Raw genomic sequence first — 19,923 nt, 5'->3', positions numbered from 1 at the left:
TATTCAAGAAGTATTAGTGTTACTAAATAATTATTCAAGAATATTAGTTACTAAATAATTATTTCAGTTTTTTGAATTTTGGTCAAATCTGGTCAGACTGTGGTCAAACTATGGTCAAACTACTTATTCAAGAAATATTAGTATTACTAAATAATAGTTTCAGTTTTTTTGAATTTTGGTCAAATCTGGTCAAACTATATGGTCAAACTATGGTCAAACTTTGGTCAAACTACTTATTCAAGAAATATTAATGTTACTAAATAATTATTTCAGTTTTTTGAATTTTGGTCAAATCTGGTCAAACTGTAGTCAAACTATGGTCAAACTATTGTCAAACTATGGTCAAAGTGTGGTCAAACTACTTATTCAAGAAATATTAGTGTTACTAAATAATTATTGTTTTTAGAACAACAGTTTCAAAGTCAAATGGTGAAATGTGTGACTTCATGCTCCAGCTAAATTCCTGATGGTTAATAGGATTGACATCTTACTATTGTCAGGAAAATAACAAGTGCAAACTTGGAAACGAGGGAGAATAGAACCCGGAAGTTAAGCGTGCTCAGGCTGGAGTAGTGAGAGGATGGGTGACCATCCGGGAAGTTAGATGTAGATGATTTCGAATGATGAGGGGTGATTAGAGATTAGAGGTTAAATTGAGCAATGATGAGGGGTGATTAGAGATTAGAGGTTAAAATAATTCAGAAATTTGAAAATAAAAAAAATCAAAAAAAGATTTAAAAAAATTCAAATAAAAATCATAAAATTTTCTTTAGTACCGGTTGGTGTTACCAACCGGGACTAAAGGTGGACCTCTAGGCAGCGGCCACGTGGAGGGCCTTTAGTCCCGGTTCGTATAAGAACCAGGACTAAAGGGGGAGGCTTTAGTAACGACCCTTTAGTCCCATTTCCATAACCGGGACTGAAGGCCCTTATGAACCGGGACTAAAGGCCCTTTTTCTACTAGTGACAATATGGACATTTGGGTCCTTGTTGATACGCTTCCGATTCTACCGCAATGTGAGTTTCTCAAACAAGTTATTAACTAATTTATATTGTTTATTTCAAAATAGTTCACAGCTTATTTCCATTGACAGCTTATTTTGATTCTTCAAAGAATGTGCGGAAGATGGTAGACAAAACCCACTACACTGATGGCTCCGAATTAACTTATAAGGAGAAAAGTCATCTGATCGCATTTTGTACTTATCTTGAGATTTACAATATCTATTATCGAACTCCTCCAAATTATGCTGAATACGTGACACTAGTGCACGTGTTGAACCACAATAACTTTTATGGAGATACCCTGATAAGATTTTTTACTATTACGACATCCGTGCATCTTTTGCATACTTCTAAAACTAGTACATCATTGCTAACTACGAAGTTATTACTATGTTTTTCAACAGAAACTCCCGATGGATTGTGTGCCTCATCTGATGTATCAGAATGGTCGCCTTGCAGTTCTGAACATACTGCCAGGTTAATCTAGGGAGCTCATCTGTGCATATCGGATTTCTAAAACCGGTGAACACATGCTAATCAAAGAATGGAAAAAATGTTTGGACATTCGCAAGGAGGTTCTTGGAAGTAACATTAAGCGAAAGGCAAGAATTGGAGACAGGATAATCTCCATTCTCCATAATGGAGAGTCAGGGGATATCTTGTTTTTTGCTATTTTACCTTAGAGAATGCAGTAGGTCCTAAGAGAATGTAGTAGGTCCTATGAGGTACAATATGTTCATTATGTGGTGCAATGTGTTAGAGTTGATGATGATGAGTACTTGTGATTACGACTAGTGACCAATTTGCTATGTGATGTCTCATTGATGAAAACGATGATCTTGAGAAGGTGTTATATGACAATGATGTATTATGATGATAAGTTGTTAATGATATGATGATGATGATGATATTTATTATATCATTGGGTGAAAGAACCGTGGATTAGTTTCAAGTGGATGGACATCCATCCACTTGAAACTAGTCCACGGTTCTTTCACCCCGTGATGTAATAACTCATTATGATGTAAAAACAATCTCTAAATTCATGTTATATGAAAACTTGTGTAAAGGTGTATGAATACAACATGACATAAAAAAGAAATAAAATACGAAATAATAGTAGTAGCGCGGGCAGGGAGAAGCGCTACTACTAATTACCAGTAGCGCTCCTCTGGAAAAGCGCTACTACTATGTCGATTTAGCAGTAGCGTGGGTTAAGGCACGCTACTTCTAACCTTTAGCTGTAGCGCCGTACCAGTAGCGCTCCAGCCTGCGCTACTGATAGGCTAAAACCCTCGCTGCTGCTAGGCTTTTCCCTAGTAGTGATATGATGTAAGTCTTTTTGCGATGTGTTTGTTGGTATCCGATGAACTTTGAGTTTTTTATCAGATCTATGCTTTTATCCATGAAAGTTATTTGAGTCTTCTTTGATCTCTTATATGCATAATTGATTATAGCCTCGTATTTCTTCTCCGATATTTGGATTTTGTTTGGCCAACTTGATCTATTTATCTTGCAATGAGAAGAGGTGCTTTGTGATGGGTTCGATCTTACGGTGCTTGATCCCAGTGATAGAAAGGAAAACGACATGTATGTATCGTTGCTTTTAAGGATAACAAGATGGGTTCTATTTCTACATAAATAGATCTTGTCTACATCATGTCATCGTTCTTATTGCATTACTCTGTTTTTCCATGAACTTAATACACTAGATGCATGCTGGATAGCGGTCAATGTGTGGAGCAATAGTAGTAGATGCATACAGGAGTTGGTCTACTAATCTTGCACGTGATGCCTATATAATGATCATTGCCTGGATATCGTCATCATTATTTGAAGTTCTATCAGTTGCCCAACAGTAATTATTTCCCCACCGTTTACTATTTTTCTCGAGAGAAGCCACTAGTGAAACCTATGGCCACCGGGTCTCTTTTCATAATATTTGCCTTTGCGATCTTTTTTTTGCTTTTATTTTCAGATCTATTAAACCAAAAATACAAAAAAAACTTGCTGCAATTTATTTGTTCCGTGATCTATTTATCCTATCTACCACAATTATCTCACGTTATCTTGCCTACTTGAGGCACCGTACCCGAAAGGGATTGACAACCTCTTTAACACGTCGGGTTGCAAGTATTTGTTATTTATCTACAGATGCTATTTACGTAGTGTTAGAAGGTTCTCCTACTGGTTGGATAACCTTGATCTCATCACTGAGGGAAATACCTACTGTCGCTATACTGTATCATCTCTTCCTATTTGGGAAAATACCGACGTAGTTCTAGCAGACATCAGTGACTATCACGAAGCTCGTTCCGGTGCGCCGTCGGCTCCTTCCCTCAAAGCTACCTCGGCTTGCCGCTCTCCTGCGACAAGCTAAAACTGGAAGACTTCATGCCAATTCTTGCCAAGTTGGACCGCTTCCTGGCGGGGTGGCAGGCGCGACTCCTGTCTCCTGCTAGGCGGCTGGTTCTGATCAACACGGTGCTCGACTCCATCCCTACCTACGCGATGGCGGCCATGCGCCTGCCGCCTGCGGTGTTTGCTGCGCTCGATAAGCTACGGCGCGCGTTCCTGTGGAACGTCACGGACCAGGCCTCCGGGGTGCAGACCCTGGTCGCTTGGGACCGGGTTTGCCGGGCCAAGGCTGAAGGAGGGCTCGGAGTCCGGGCCCTCGCTGTCCAGAATGACTGCCTGCTCCTCAAGATTCTGCATCGTCTGCACGGGACGGTGCCATCGCGCTGGGCGTCCTGGATTTGGGGCCAACTGGATGATCGCTCGCTCCTGGCCCCTAGCGCCTCGCCCCTCGGCGGTGACCACTGGAACGTCCTCAAGCAGATGATGCCGACCTACCGTGCTCTCACTAGGGTGTGGGTGGGGGACGGGGAGAAGACTTGATTCTGGCCCGACTGGTGGCTTACCTGTGGCCCACTGCGACGTGCCTTTCCTGTCTTGTTCTCGCACGCTGTATCTACGGAGGTTTCGGTGAGGGAGGCTCGTCGCCGCGGTCTATGTGCCCTCCTCGTCCCCCGCCTCACCCCAATGGCGGCGAGGGAGTGTGTGGCTGTCCAGGACCTCATGGGGAGCGAGGGCGCCGAGGGGCAGCCGGATACGCGGAGCACCACTCTTTTCTCCGGCGCCAAGGGCACCTTCTCCGTTCGGGCGGCGTATGCGCTTGCTCGGTTTGGCGGGGCCGAGGTGCCCAACGCTGGCTTCCCTTGGGCCTCTCCGGCGCCATCGCGCGTGAAGTTCTTCCGATGGTTGCTCACCTTGGAGCGCATCCATACAAGGAATGAGCTGCTTCGGAAGACCATCCTCACGGCTGCGGAGGCTGGGTGCCCATGCTGCCCCACGGAGTTGGAAACCGCCGATCAACTCATCTTTTGGTGCCCGTTCGCGCGGCGGTTCTGGCAACACGTCGGCCTGTCGCCGGAGGGGGGCACGGTCAGGGTGCTTCATCTCTTTGACGCCTCCCCCGCTGTCAGCACGGCGTCCCCCGCCGCCTTCGTCCTCCTGTGCTGCTGGAGTCTTTGGAAACGGAGAAACGTCGTCGTCTTTAGAGAGGGTGCGCCATCCCTGGCGGCCACTCTTAAAGACTGCCGTGATGATGCTGGTCTTTAGCGGTCCAGGTTCAAAGAATGTCGTCAACGGCATGTAGATGTCCGGCTTGGTGTGCTCAGTGTTGCCTAGATACCCCTCCTAAAATGTTGTTTTGTCGCCTCTCCCTGCCCAAAATGGGCGAGGTGGTTCTGGCCTCTCCCTCCCCCTCGCAGTAATCCCGTCGATGACACCGGCTGCTTTCGGGGTGTTTTTGCCCATATATGACAAATAGATTCAGGTGGTGGAGGCCCCCCCTTCCCCCGGTGAAAATTAAAAAAAAAAATCCATTAGCAAGGCTAGTTCTTCACTAAGCGCGGGAGTATTGACATGTCTAGCACTATTCGTCCTAGCCTGATTCCACCTACCAAAAACAGATGGATAGATGTTTGAGTTGACATGTCGGCCAGCTACAATAGACAAAGATATGTCCGAGCTCTTTTGGCAGGAATCTCACTGCTCGACCGGGCAGGCTGGTGCCATGCAACCATATGCATGCATTGGCCGCACCCTGATTTAGTTTTAGGAAATACTCTTTGACTCCATCTTTGACCGGAGCAGTAGTATTATTGTGTGGATGACTGAGATAAGCCTCATGTGTTGTCCTTTCACCCGATGACCCACCTATCCTCATCCCAGGGCTATCACTGTCCTACCGGCGCCCCTACTGCGGGGTCTACTCTGCCTGCTACAGCCTAGTATAGGTCTGCAAATTGCCTGCTAGATTAACCTGACACTGCATGTCGCTGGCTACTGACTATTCCACCGCACGAATCATGAAATTGCTCGACGCACAAGATTAGGGGGTGTCGGGGCACCCGGGTGCTATAGCACCTTTTCGTATCAAATATCCTGGCACAAACCCCTAGCGGACTCATGGGGAAGTCAGCGCCGCCACCCTTAAATCTATCTCTCACTTGTTGTAACATAACATTTCGACTGATGAATACAAACTAATTAAACATTAAGAGCTTACAACTCATACGATATAAGCCCATAACTAGACAATCGAGGCCCCTCTCAGGGCCTTAAACTCTCAACGCGTACAAATCGTTGAGCAAATGTTTAAGTGGCTAGAGGCGGTATCACACCTATCTGAACCGTCCATTGGAGATCCGGCGGTTATGAGCAAAAGTATTCGTATTTGTATTGAATATTGGTTTGGCAAAAAAGAAAGACAACAACAAATAGGACGAAGTAGGCTGATGCAATACTTTGTGCACAATGGCAAACAATTTTGACAGGAAAAGACATTCTGTTTGAAGAAACGGGAAATGATCTACAAAATGAAATATGGTTACCTGAATTAGGCACACGCGAAGAGGAGCATGGTGAGGCATACATCCTGGTAACAACAATTATTTAGCTTCATTAAACAAGTTTCAAAAAAACTTTAAGCTCATGGTCGCACCAGCAGGAGGATTTATTTTTGGAACGGGTGATTTTGTACCTGATATCCGCTGGTTTTTTCTCATCTTCCCATCCAGCAGGCTGCCAGTTCATGTCAGTCCGGCTATTCGTAGGAGATGATGGCATCCAGTGTTCGATGTCCATATCATAAAAAAATTCAGTTTCTATTTTCAGTTTCGACATCCTATGGGCCATGTTTTCACGACCGTAAGCGGATGTCTCTGCCTTAACTTCAATACCGTCAGTTTTTATCTCCACTTTAAGCTTTTTGTCAGCACCTGCATCATCAATTCACCAAAGTCTTTCATCGACACTCAACATCAAGGCAACAGTACACTTTGTCTGATAATGTATTTATTACACACGATTAAAAACATTACAGTACAGTACAGTTTGTGTACAATGATCATTATTATTAGTAAACAGAATCATGAGAGCATGAGAGAAAAAGAAGCAAAAGGTATCACGAATAGGAAAGCAGAAAAAAGGGCTAAAACAACAGAAATGCAAGCACTGATAAATAGGAAGAACAAAAGTTGAGAAGGAAAATCCAATTGGCTCAAAAGGGTTGGAGGGAATGAACTGCAAAATGAAGTTCATTACCTTGCACAGGCACACGCGAAGAGGATCCCAGTAACGTAGACATCCTTTTTGCCCGGGGCAACGTAGACATCCTGATTATGACAATCATGTAGGGTCATTACAAAAAGACATCTAGTACAAGAGCAAGAGCACACGAAAGAGTTTTAAGAGCGTCTCCAATAGAAGATGCAAATTTGGAGATGTAAACATTTACATCTCCAAAAAGTGCATTTTATATCTCCAAAAAAAAGGCAACTCCAACAGATAGCATATATTGGTGATGTAAAAGTTCAACTCCGATAGATAATGCAAATGGACATGTAAAACTAGTCGGCATGAGCGCCAGCGGCGGAGTGCCGAGAGGCAGAAGGATTGCCGGTGGACCTAGTGGTGGCAGCATGTGTGCCGGTGGCCGAGCGACAAGAGTCGGGAGGTCGAATGCGGTGGCGGGAGTTCAAATGGCCGGCGACACGACTGTGAATCGAGCGGCGGATTGGTCGCGGCGGGGTGACGACCGTGCGCCGCAAGAAGATCAAGACTGGCGGTGAAAAAGCGGCAGCAGTGTGGCAACAGATGTGCGGCTCGAAATCGGCAACGGCGGGGTGAGCTCAAATCATGCGGCGGTGCGGCAGCGATTCAGCGTCGGAGAAGCGTCCAATTCGGACGATTTGGAGGCGAGCGGGGGCAGAGTAGCGTCTGGACCGGTACCGGGGGCGGTGGAGCGTCTGGATTTGGCAGCGGGGCGACGGCGGCGTGGTGCGATGGGCGAGTCGCGCGACGGCGGAAGTCTGGCGGGACAGGCTCAAATCAGCGGCTCCTCGATGGCTAGGCGGCGGGGTCGGGGATCGACGGTAGGGCGGCGGCAGCAAGGCTTTCGGCAAGAAATCGCCGGCGGCGGAGGCGGGCGTCGGGTGGAAGGGAAATGAAGGCGGTTGGGCAGTTGGCATGCGGACACCGTTTTTACATCTCCTGGAAGTGAATATGCAAATTTGCATCGTGAGGTGTTGTATTTTACATCTCTGAGAAGTGGAGATGTAGTTTTTTTCTTCTTCTACAATATCTGTTGGAGAGGGGTTTTTGGGTCTCGGAGATGCAAAAGTTTATTATTTTTGTATCTAAATCATCTATTGGAGATGCTCTATGAATGATAAATTTGTAGTACCTGGTATCGGCAGCTTGTTTTTTCTCATCTTTCACTTTGATTGTCCCCACACTTGTGGTCGCGTCACCATGAAAAATAGGATGGACCAGCCGCATGTAGATTCTAGGATTGCTTGGATGACTGCTAATGGCGGTTCTGAATGTAGATCCTACATCGGCATGTGAACCCCAAATATGTGCAGTGATTACTTGGAGGCCTGACAGGTGCTCCATGCCGATAGGCACAATATCGTGCTGTTCTGCTTCGCAGGCGTTGAAACCTAGGTCGAGATTCCGGAGGTCAGGCATTGAACCAGTTTCAAATTTCAGCCAAGGCACGGGGCACCTGAATTCAAAGGACTTGAGAACTAGAAATTCTTCCTTGTCGAAGATGATCATTTCAATGGGCGTGGTCCACACATGCAGCGAGAGAGCGGAAAGGGCTGGCAATGCTCGGAGGATACAAATATCATTCCTCGATAGCACACTAACTGCAATCTTTAGACTGGAGAGCCTGCTGAGTTTTCTGATACCCGATGGGATAGTTGCTACTGTTGCGTCCACTTCCAGTGTCTCCAAGTATTGCAGATCTTGAATCTTGTCTGGAAGTTTGATTGGGATATTGCATGCAATCTTCAAATATCTCAGTGGAAGTAGTTTACTAATAATTCCAGAGAGGTCAAAAGGCACCTTATCTTGATCATCCCACACATGGAGAATTAGAACCCGAAGAAGCTTACACCCACCAATGAAATCCGTGCATCCACAGAATCCAAAAAATGCAAGTGATTGAACTTCGGACAGCGTGATTCCCGCTGGTATCCGTGCGTTCCTTGCACCACCGAATTGGATAGACAGACGACGAACCTTGCTAGGATTAAGCAATATAGCTGACTGAAAATAGTCCACAACAATGATGAAGTTTCTCTCCATGGATTTCTTCGCAATAAAATCATGTACCATGTGGTGAAGTGTACACGACTGTACCCCTTGGTAATTCATGTCTACAGCTTGGATCATTCCTGTACTGACAAGCTCATCAAAATAATCCCGCGCAATTTCCTCATTATTTTGCCCTTCCCCTATGAAACCTTCAGTTACCCATTGCTTCACCAAGTCATCCTTATTGCTCGTGTAGCCCTCTGGATACAAAACAAGATGTAGCAAGCATGTCTTCACTTGAGGGGAAAGATTGTTGTATATAAGATTTATAACCTTTTCCATCCCTTCAGAACTAGGATTTGTCTTCAGAGTGGGAGGCAACGAATCTCGAATATCCATCCATTGCTGGAGGTTCAGTCTGCTTGGTGCTGGCAACAAGCTGGCTATATTTACCATTGATAACGGTAAACCATCACATTTCTCAATAATCTCAGATGACACTTTTTTGAAGCCCTCATGGAACCTGATTTCATCTTCAGAGCCAAACACTATACTGAAAAATAATTTTCGTGATTGATCATATTTGAGAGGATCCATCTCAAATTTGTACTTTGACTGATAACTACAGCATGCCGATGCTACATCCTCAAATTGGGTGATTATTACTATTCTGCTGTGACAACCGTCATCAGGAAAAGCACGCCTAATAATATCCCATACCGAGGTAGTCCATAAATCATCAATTATGATCAAGTACCTGCACAAAATTAGAGAGTTCACATAAGACAAAGACAATACTTGTAAATATACTTGTTATTCAATTATGATGGATGTGTGCATCACTCCATGCATGTAGTGGCCAGGGGTTATCCTTCCATTCCCAAAAAACATACATCTTATTCAATAGAAAGCACAGACTTCAAATAACTAGTGTAATGACAAAAAGATTTGGGACCATATGCTAAGTTTTAGAAAATAAGACATTGCACTTAATAAAAGTTACTTACCATTAAAAAAACATATCATTCTCATTACTCAACTGTGTTAATTTAAAAAAAATTAACTTCAGAACTCTATGACTAGCTTTACGAAAAAATTAACCGTTTCAAAAAACTTTAGAGTGCATTTTTTTCTTATGACTACATTTTTTACACCCAAAAATTTAGCAACAGAAAACAAAAAGATTACAATGGGACACGAGGCATATTGTAGATTCTACTCTTCTAAAATGAAGACAAAGCCTCCCGACCTCCGTATCCTCGGATGCCCACCGTGAGCGTATTATAATTACACATATGCCATGCATCTAGAGAAGACATCAGATGAGAAAAATGATAGCTTGACCTCTCAACAGCCATATAATCCATCATCTACCGCTACCTATTGCACGGGACCTAATCCACCTACTCTGAAACTGCCGCCACCACACAAACCCTAAGCCGCCACCTCCTATCTCCCTGCCTGCCCTTCCCCTCGGCCACTACTAGAGACTAGTGGTCGGAATAAGCCCCTACACTGGTCGACGAAGGTGGTAGTGGGGAGGTCTGTGCTCTAGTAGTCGTCAACAATGAGATGTGATATACAGATGGCGGCTTGAGGCAGAACGTATAACTATGCAGCAGTGGCGGTGGCATTTTTGGTCGGGCAGATGGTTTCTGATGGCGATGCATCAGTGGACCTATCCCATCTGCAGGTACATGGGGCACAACAATGGCCATATGTGTCCTAATGAGGTGGTCCTCCACTCGGATGCATGGGTGGCCTCATGGTCCCATGCTGCTTGGCGGTTCTCACAAAGGGTCGGAGGGTCTTCGACCTTCAGATCCAAGTGCAACGTCAAGTATGTTAGCTAGCCGATTCTACCACCACGGGCAAGAGCAAGAGGGTGGTGGACGACTGCCATAGCATCCCGAATTTGGATTTTGACAGTACGATCTCGTCAATCATCATAGTGTATGCGACGACCACCTTCGTCGTTCAAAGCCTTATCTGACGATCGGCTTGACAGTCCAATACACCGATGATGGCCCATCAGCCAAGAAGCCCGATGTTGGACTGGCCAAGAAGCCAAGAAGCCCCAGATGTGAGGTTTGTTAGGCACCATATAAATTCACGCATCCCCTTTATAAAGAAAGGCTAGGGGTAGTCGTTCCCATCGACTTCGTAGTCCATACTCTCGGTAGCCATACACATCTTCATACTTGTAATCCTCTCGCACGAGGTACTCCACCAACCAATACAAAACCAGCAGTACGTATGTTATTACGTTGTTATAGGGCCCGAACCTGGGTAACCCCCTTGTGCAATCTCCTTTTGGTATTTGTAGCATTCGCCACCCTACCGAGGGTACTGGCGGCTTCCCGTACCATCACGGCTCTTATCGTGGCTTGATTGCCTACTTGTGCATGCAAGATCTTCACATGTGTGGTATCTCACGTCAATACCGTGCCATGCATGAAGTTGCTGGGATAGCAAAAAGTGGTTGCAACAACACATGATGACTGCTCTTTTGTGGTGCTTCTCGAGTAACTGGCCTCGAGCTTCGGGGTGAAAACTCTAGGCCTCACCTTACCCTATTTCGTTATACCTAGAAATGGCGGTGTTTTTGGATTGTTACCTTATTGAAGGCATTTCTTAGACTTGATCTTTAGGGCGAAAATCAGGATCTGGCCTTCGGTGGTTGGATCCAATGATGACGACGTTTCAATGCCGTTCCTTCTTAGAGGCGTTGCTGCTAGAGAACCTTTCTCATTATCGTTGTGATGTAAGAGATGGTTGGTGCAGATATATTCGTTATTGTAGTTTTTCAATCACTGTTTTTATTGCTTTGGATTCTTTTTCTTTTTCCTCTGTTTAGAGATAACTTCGGTCTTGTATGACTTTGCTCTTTGCTGGTGTGATTCTTTGTGTGTGTGTGTGTGTGTGTGTGTGTGTGTTGGTTGGGTGCATTTTAGTCATGCAAAGGCCAGGTGTATGCTCACTGTGTTCGTATCCCCTTGATACCACAATTGTAACAAGTTTGTCTTTGAGATGTAGACATGTTGGAAAACTTCTTTCTTCCGGCTCCGCAGGTTTGGAAGCCCTCAACTATGAGAACAAAGTTCTCCCAGCCTTCTTAAAACTTCTTGAAGTACTCTTTGTCTTCTCCATCATATTCATCTCCACTTTGACTCTTGGGGTTGCTCATGCTTTGTCCTTGAGAGCCAATATTGACTTGGTTATAATCGATTCAGTGTCACACATTTCTTTTCCGACACTTGGAAAATTCTCCTTGGAAACAGACAATGAAAGTAAGTCATCCATTAAGAGCCTTTCTTAGCCCATCCTTTATTGGACATGAAACATCAGATCGGACTGGGTTGGCATAATGGCGCTTAATAACTTCTCCTTGATTAGGTCATCCTTATCTAAGGTGATATCAGATCCCTTCAAGGAAAGTACAAGATCGTTGAGTCTTGCGTAGATGTCATTTGGTGTCTCAATGTTTTTCACTGCAAACAAATCCATCTTGCTTTTCAAGATGGTGAGTTTGGATGTCTTGATGTTGGAACTGCCTTCATGCAATCTCTCAAGAGCATGCCACGATCCTTTGGCGTTGTATCATGTAGTCCAATGCAGTTGAGGACAATGGGGTCAATGTCCTTTAAGATCATAGATAAAGCAATGAATTTAAATTTCTTCTCCCTCGTTTCTGAGGTGGTGAGGTTTGGGGGTACACGGGCGAGAACCCATCGATGTTGATCTCACAAAGAACAAAGCTAGCTCCTAGAAGATGAAATCTCATCAAAGCTTTTCAATGACCATATTGCTTAGGGTCAGGAGTGGGTGGAGGGCCTATATTTCAAATATGAGTGTCTTGGGGGTTAGGGGTAGCATACTTTCACTTGAGAATAATCCTCCTCATCAATTTCGACATTGGTTTTACTGACGGTGCTTAACACAATGGATGATTCAACAGATTTCTGCCAATTGCTACCTGGTCTATGAAGCTCGAAGGCTCCATGGTGACTCCGAGTTGCGACAGTGGTTGAAGTGTATATGTGGATTGCCTAGCCCTTTCCATCAGTTTGGAGTTTTTGTTGCATTGGCTAGTGCATGAATCTTAAAACGGTATCAAAGGTAAGGTCTTGAGTTTAAGTCCTGGCTTTCGCAGTTTATCTAAAAATTGTTGTTACCCCCTTTGTGTCCATGTATAGGCCTCGTGAGCCATACCTCGGAGTCTATCCACATGTTGACTTCCCGCGTTACATGTCAGAGGGGGTGTTGAAGTGTATATATGGATAGTCTGAGGCATATTTCGGTGCTCTTTCTCACATGGGATGTGTGTGGTATTTGGCTTATGAAAATTTGACCATTCTCACTAGTACATCCAAGGTGAACCCACCCTTTATAGTATGTCATATCTACTACGCAAATGATAAATCATAGGTCACAATTTGATGGTCAATTTGTTGGTGGAACATACCCTGTTCATGGGGTAGCACACATATTTGGAAAACAATGGGATGCACACGAGGCACGTTTTACCCAGGTTTGGGCCCTCAACAACGTGCTAATACCCTACCCCTGCTTTGTGTATGAGATTGTTATAGCCTCGTATGAGAACTAGGTTTGGTGTGAATAATGGAGTTGTAAACTATAAGATGTAAGTTGTATCCGAGTTACCATTGAGGGGGGGGCATGCCCCGCTTATATAGGGGGACGAAGCTAGTGTTGCATGAATTCGAGGCAGTTAGGATCTAGCCTATCTTTGGTAGTTTGCGCTAGATTGACGAAGGAGCCGTTGTCTTGAACTCCAAGTTGAGGATGCACCTTGGTATGACTGGTGGGCTATAAGTCATGCTCCCGGGCCACCCCAAGTAGGCTGGGCCAACTCTGTCGTTTGTTAATATATCCCGAGGGCATGGCATCGTTAGTGTTCTTAAACTTTTTTCTTGGGGTTCACTAAGCAACCTATTTGTTTCATCTCAAAATTCATACACTCCATGTAGGCACCTAGAAACAAGGTTAGTCATCTAACCACATGTCATCAACACCAAAACCCTCATTAGGGGCAAAATGTCCTTTCACATTGTGAGGACCTGAACCCAGCCGAACTATTGTTCGAGCCTGTGATCTAGCGGAGTTCGCCATGAAATGGCTTATAGAGGTATGACCTCATTGGATATGAGTAATATAAGTTCCACGTTCCGTGCATCAGTAAGAGACAATACTTGCTTTAGAGGCCCCCGAACATCTATCTTCGCCCTGATTTGATAGAAGATGCCCAATAAAATGCTAGAATTTGGCTCAGCCGACTTGACAGTGCCAATATTTTCGTCTAACCTCTTGGCCAGATACCCATAAACTACCGAAAGATCATGGATTTGAATCCATACATGAAGATGATTCAGTAGTATAGTGGAGGGTTTCATGAACCCACCATATGTTTCAGTAACACCGGCTTTCCACGAAAAGCCAAAGGTTTTCCCTCCATTACTTTCTCCCAAACTCCCAAACATGCGAACTACATCACATAGATATTAACACTGAGGGAACGAAAGCGCACATCCGGCGCAAGATCCCAGGCTGCCCTCGTGTTTTAGAAGAAAAGCAGAAGTGACTATATACTGCCCTTCAATAAGGACACGAGCTACTGTCAACCACGGGGATGCATGTGCCGATGGAGGTTCCTCATCATGAAATACCAAGTTATCCAAATCATCCACCTTAAGGCTAAAGAAGTTCATCAATCCCCGAATCTTGATTGCTGACTGATTCTAAAGCTTCAGTCACCATGGAACCCTATGAGATGGGAAAGCATGGGGGAATTAGATTACGAGAGCCCGAGATGCCGTGAGTGCAATTGAGGTCGGGAAGCGATGCCATGAATGCCCCATGGTCAGCCCAAGCAGTACCCGTGGATGATATCCTGGGGAGAGGGAGGGGGTTGGGACAGAGATGTACTCCAAGTCATCGCGGTGGTGGCGAGAGAATGAAAATCCTAGCGAGAAGGAACCTATAGTACAACGTATAGACACCACATAATACTAAGAATGACTAATATAAACAGACACACTTACATGGAAGAAAATGCCTAGATAAACAGGAAAGAAAACTTCTAGAAATTGACAATGCATGGTATAAGACCATGAAAGAGTAACTAGAGATGTCAACAAATTTCCAGAATGACAAGACATGCCTAATTAAGTATATCACAAACAAGCTAAGAATGGTTGACATACAAAGAGCCACGGACATCTGTATAAACACAAAAGGAAGTCATAAACACGAGTAAGGAAGAGACATAGACATGATTCACAATTTTTTTCCTTTTTCATGAATGAATGAAAGTGTTGTTAATTCAATCCAATACAACATGGGTCTCCAAAACCCGATGTCGTAGGTTTGAGTCCTACAAATCGCGATTTCATATATCTTAAGTTGAAGCAAAGTAAAATAACTTAAGAAAGAAACTGGAATTGTAACTATAATTTGACCTCCTCTCTGTTTGAGGGGAGGTTAATGAATATATAGACACACACACACACACACACACACACACATATGTATGTATGTACGTATGTATGTATGTATGTATACTACTCAATCAAAGATCCTACTGATCCTCACATACTTGTAGCAAATACAGTCACAAATAATCTATATACCTATACAGAGTGCTTTTGTCGGTTCACGGTCGCGTTATTTAAAAAGAAACCCTCTGTTTTCTATAAATTAATTCACGGTACACAGCCGAACCATTTTTTTTGCATTTTCTCGGAAAACCCCTGACAATTTAGGTAATCAACCTCAATATTTAAGTCAGACAAATCATTTTTTTCTGTTTTAATAGAAAACCCCCTGACTTTTTAGTTAATCAATTTGTAGTTTATCTAAAACAAAATTATCCATATATTTTAAACTGTAACTCTGATTTTAACATATTATATATGAAATTTGATTAAAAAATGTATAGAATCTAATTATGATGTTATTTTTAGCTGCTAAATATTTCTAAAATATATTATTTTTGGTGGAAACTTAATCTCGCGGTCCGTTTTTCTTTCGTACCGGCGGCGATCCGAATTACAAATAAACACGCATTAAAACAAGTTTGAGAAGAAAGAAAACATCAATAACCACGCATGCAAAGACTGAAAAAACCTTACAGGGAAAAACAACATATTTCTCAAATGTGTTTTAGTTGTGTGAGCATTGAGTCTACTGTCGGCAACACAAATATGATGTCATGTCTACCTATTAGGGTCTTGAGTCATGGTTGTTGCGTTAAGACTGTGCTAGAGTTGTGTCGAATATAGTGTACAAGGTAGGTTACAATTGGACTTGTAGTTGTATTGTGTTTAGATAGGATATGGAGTCGTGTCCTAGTAGGACACTTGTATCCTAGGCCTCTCATATATAGCGAGGCTAGACACACGATGTAACCTATGCCAACATAATAGCACCGGAACGCAGGGGAAGCCGGCGGCATGTGCCGGCGTCCAGGGCGACCGGGTGCGGTATTGTGATGGTGTCTCGGGGCGGAGCGCCCGTAGTCAAGCCCCGGGGATGTAGCCATATCGGTGCACCTTTTAACAAATCTCGGTGTCGTGCTCGTGTGATTGCTTGGTCCTCGGATGATCGACGGTATGCCTCGGATTTATTCTAACAAGTGGTATCATGAGCTAGGTTATTCGGAGCCTACGGATCGTTGATTTAGAAGAGGGATTGAGTTGAGATGCAGCCGACTGCGGCGTGGTTCTCTGCGAGATCGGAAAAGGCAAATCAGAGGGAGATGTGTGTACAGGCAGCAGATAGGACGTGCGGCGATCGATTCCATACATTGGTCGGGCGAGAGTTCAGGTAGCATCGTGTTCATGGGAGGCCTACATGATTGGCAGATCAAATCGGTATCTGTCCGATCCGGTGTTTCCGGCGAGTCCGTGTGCAGCAAAAGGGGTGCTGCAGCAGGAGACCGTGTGGCGAGCGAGGCGCGGAGGCTGCCAAGCGTGGTCACGGACGTGCTGGCTGGCCATGCGGTGCTGTGCGGAAAGGCTCCTGAGGAGCTGCTAATGACGGCCTAGGTGACGTCTTTGGCACATTTATGTGCTATCCAGAAGCGTCACGGAGTCCACGAACTAGTCCAGAGCTGAAACGTGTATGAGATTTGTTTGACAAAAAGCAAGGGTAGCAACCAAGACTACGTGTGTGCACACGAGCAGTTTGGTTGGATCAAGTTCGATCTATTTTCTGCTATATGATGCACGGAGAAGCAACAACAAACAGTGACATGAAAGAAGGAAGTTTTTTCTGGGTCGGTTTGCTGAGATGGCTTGGAACACGTGGATAGGCTGCGGATAAGCGCGGACAAGCGCGTCATGAGGATCATGCAAACCCAGGATGTCTAAGACATATGCACGGATGTGCAAGCGGTCGTGATGCAGGGTGGATCATGATTACAGCCGGACATGTTCGGTTGGGTCGGACCAGACAGTCCGACAGATCGACGCGAGTCAGTTGGTACAGAAGATGGTGGTGGAATCGGCGACAACGACATTGGAGCGTGATGCTGATGGTGATCAACTTCTGGGCGTGGAAACACGTGGCGCAGGCCCCGAGGGATTGTGTGGCTTCGACAAGACTATGGCGCGGTGTTGATTCAAGGCGGTGCACATGAGAGCTTGAAGTCGACGGGGCGCATGGGTGGACTATCATCTACCATGGAGTCATGTTAAAGGTGGAGCTGGAGTCTGGAGGACTTCACTCGGTGCTGATTGAGGGGCTACGGCGTAAGTCGACAGAGAGTCGAAGCCTATTCAGCGGGAAAAAGCGAGGGACACGTAGTTCAGACTGGAGCCCAGTGGTCTGATGGAAGCGTGAAACTCGTCATCGGTCGGTGATGATCGGTGGTACTCTGCAGTGGGGCTTGAGTGGTGTGGGTTCACGACCCTTGAGACTCGACCGGGACAGTAGAGGCTGGTCGCGGTAATAGCGGCGAGGCGTGTGGTATGCACAGGGCATGGAGACGGGCAATGGTGAAATTCCTTTAAGTTTCAGATAAGCGGTCAAGAAACGAACGGTGATGTTGAGTTCAGATAACTCTTATGTGTGACACCCAATATGTGAGGTATTCATTTTCACGCAGGTCAGTGATTAGTGTGTGATTGCATTGGACGGATACTCTGGAAGTTAGGAGAACAAACTAGGGTAACAAGGAACTTAATTTTTCTCGAGTGTTGACTATGGTCAAGAAAGGAGGGACTACAAGTTGCAGGTGGAGTCATATGGAGTCTTTGGAGTAGCAGCGGTGCTCATGGGATAAGCTCAAGTCCAATGTACATGGAAGTTTGACGCATTGACGAATTCAAGGTGGTGGAGAATATTTGTCAAGGTGAAGTTTGTTAGAGTTGTGTTGAATATAGTGTACAAGTTAGGTTACAGTTGGACTTGTAGTTGTATTGTGTTTAGATAGGATATGTTACAGTTGGACTTGTATCCTAGGCCTCTCATATATAGCGAGGCTAGACACACGATGTAACCTATGCCAACATAATAGCACCGGAACGCAGGGGAAGCCGGCGGCATGTGCCGGTGTCCAGGGCAACCGGGTGCGGTATTGTGCCGGTCTCACGGGGAGGAGCGCCCGTAGTCAGGCCCTGGGGATGTAGCCATATCGGTGAAGCTCGTTAACAAATCTCGGTGTCGTGCTCGTGTGATTGCTTGGTCCTCGGATGATCGACGGTATGCCTCGGATTTATTCTAACAGACCGTGTGTTACTTTCTCTCACTTTGCAACACACGGGCTCTTTTGCTAGTCACTCTAAGAAAATACGTAGGCTAATATCTTACTTTCCAGCTATGTGTCTGACTCACGTGCATGTGCGGCAGAGGAAAAAAAACAGCCTCAAATGGGCTCCCTACATAATTAGAGAGACAGACCCCTGAACAAACAACTCTCAGGAACCAGTGGCAGTGACTTTGCACGTCACAAAAATCAATTGCGAACGAACTGGAAGACATTCAGCTGTGGAATAGCAAAAGCGTAGGTAGTTTCATGAACTGAAATTATCAATTAATAGTTTGTGAGGAAATATTTATACCTTTTGTCTTGCAGATAATTTTTGATATTTGTGATAAGGGCCTGCGCATCCAAGCAGCAACTAGGCTGAGAGACACCCTCCGAAGAAGAAAAATCCGGCAATTGAATCTGTGTGAAAATGGTGGTTAGAAGCCTCCTCATGTCCGGGTTCCTAGACACCCTCACAAAAGCCCGGCACCGGAACCGTTCACCGGTCTGGAGCTTGTGGTATACCCTCTTGGCGAGTGTGGTCTTACCGACACCCTCAAGCCCAACCATAGATACAATCTTGAGCGGCTCCCCCTCTTCATTACCCAGCATGTTGGTGAGCTTATCCATTCTGTAGCGGTCAATCAGTTGTGGATGGAGAACTGGAAGCCGACTCCTCTTTGACGGAAGTTTAGTCTTGTTATTAGAGCTCTTCTGATCGATTTCATACCTCTTGCGTCTTCTGCTCGCATTCTTGGCTCGAGCCTCAAGCATCTTGAATTCGAACTGGGCATTTTCTTGCTTCTCTTGTGGAGTGAGCTGGGCATCATCATCCTCATCGTCTTGCTTGGAAATAAATGGGGCATCGTCCAAGTAGCTTTTGGTGTCATAACATAGTTCCCGGACCTTGTTCATCCAGGACTTAGCCGTGGAGCTCAAAGGCTCCTCCGCTTCTGACTGATGCATGAGGGAGATGCATAATCCATCGAGATCCTCTGTGAACCTCTGAATCTCATCCTCGCCAACCACGTTCGGTAAAGTGGTCAGCAAGCGGAGTTGCCTGAGGAGGGGACCAGCAGGGCCCAGCGAGGCAGTCACAGGAAAAGCCATGACCGACCGAAGATCAGAATCCTCCATGTCGAGGTCGGAATCCATCTTGGACCGAGCAGAATATATATCTGCCCCCTGAAAGATGGAACAGAAGAGGCGAATTAATGTCACCGACCGATGCGAATAAAGGTTGAGAGAAGAGAGATCAGTTCTGTATTACCCGGCGGAGACAGATATCAGCTAGCTCTCAATAATACGCGTGAATGGCAACGGCGGCGACGGGAACCTTGTGAACGACGAATAGGTTGAGAGTATTACCTTGTGACCAGGAGTAATCCTTCTGTTCCTGTACTAGAATGCCTGGGTTGGCACCACGACCGATTTACACTAAAGCCACTGAATTTCTGTGAAACCACAAGAAACATGCATAAAAGCACTACAACTTTATGAAATTACTAATTTTTACATATATAATTTCAGCATCACCC

The 19,923-nt window shown here is 45.1% G+C and overlaps 1 protein-coding gene across 2 annotated transcripts in view; it reads right to left on the bottom strand.

Moving 5' to 3' along the window:
* The window catches only part of LOC123072690 (uncharacterized), a 31,589-nt gene extending 11,816 nt beyond the window's left edge, over window positions 1-19,773 (bottom strand). The window contains exons 1-6 of one of the 2 annotated variants that reach the window (XM_044496295.1): window positions 19,656-19,773; window positions 18,699-19,570; window positions 7,757-9,373; window positions 6,616-6,686; window positions 6,053-6,290; window positions 5,904-5,947 (exon numbers count right to left, since the gene is read on the bottom strand). In XM_044496295.1, the coding sequence (XP_044352230.1) occupies window positions 5,904-5,947; window positions 6,053-6,290; window positions 6,616-6,686; window positions 7,757-9,373; window positions 18,699-19,540 (2,812 nt within the window). In that variant the 5' untranslated portion in view covers window positions 19,541-19,570; window positions 19,656-19,773. Of the gene's footprint in view, window positions 1-5,903; window positions 5,948-6,052; window positions 6,291-6,615; window positions 6,687-7,756; window positions 9,374-18,698; window positions 19,619-19,655 lie in introns of those variants that run through there. The other variant, XM_044496294.1, reaches the window with a different exon arrangement.
* Window positions 19,774-19,923: the final 150 nt, after the last annotated feature.

This window comes from Triticum aestivum, chromosome 3B (genome assembly GCF_018294505.1).
Source record: "Triticum aestivum cultivar Chinese Spring chromosome 3B, IWGSC CS RefSeq v2.1, whole genome shotgun sequence".
Lineage (NCBI taxonomy): Eukaryota > Viridiplantae > Streptophyta > Magnoliopsida > Poales > Poaceae > Triticum > Triticum aestivum.
The sequence above is the reverse complement of the archived record's forward strand: the minus strand, read 5'-3'. Positions and strand labels throughout refer to the sequence as shown.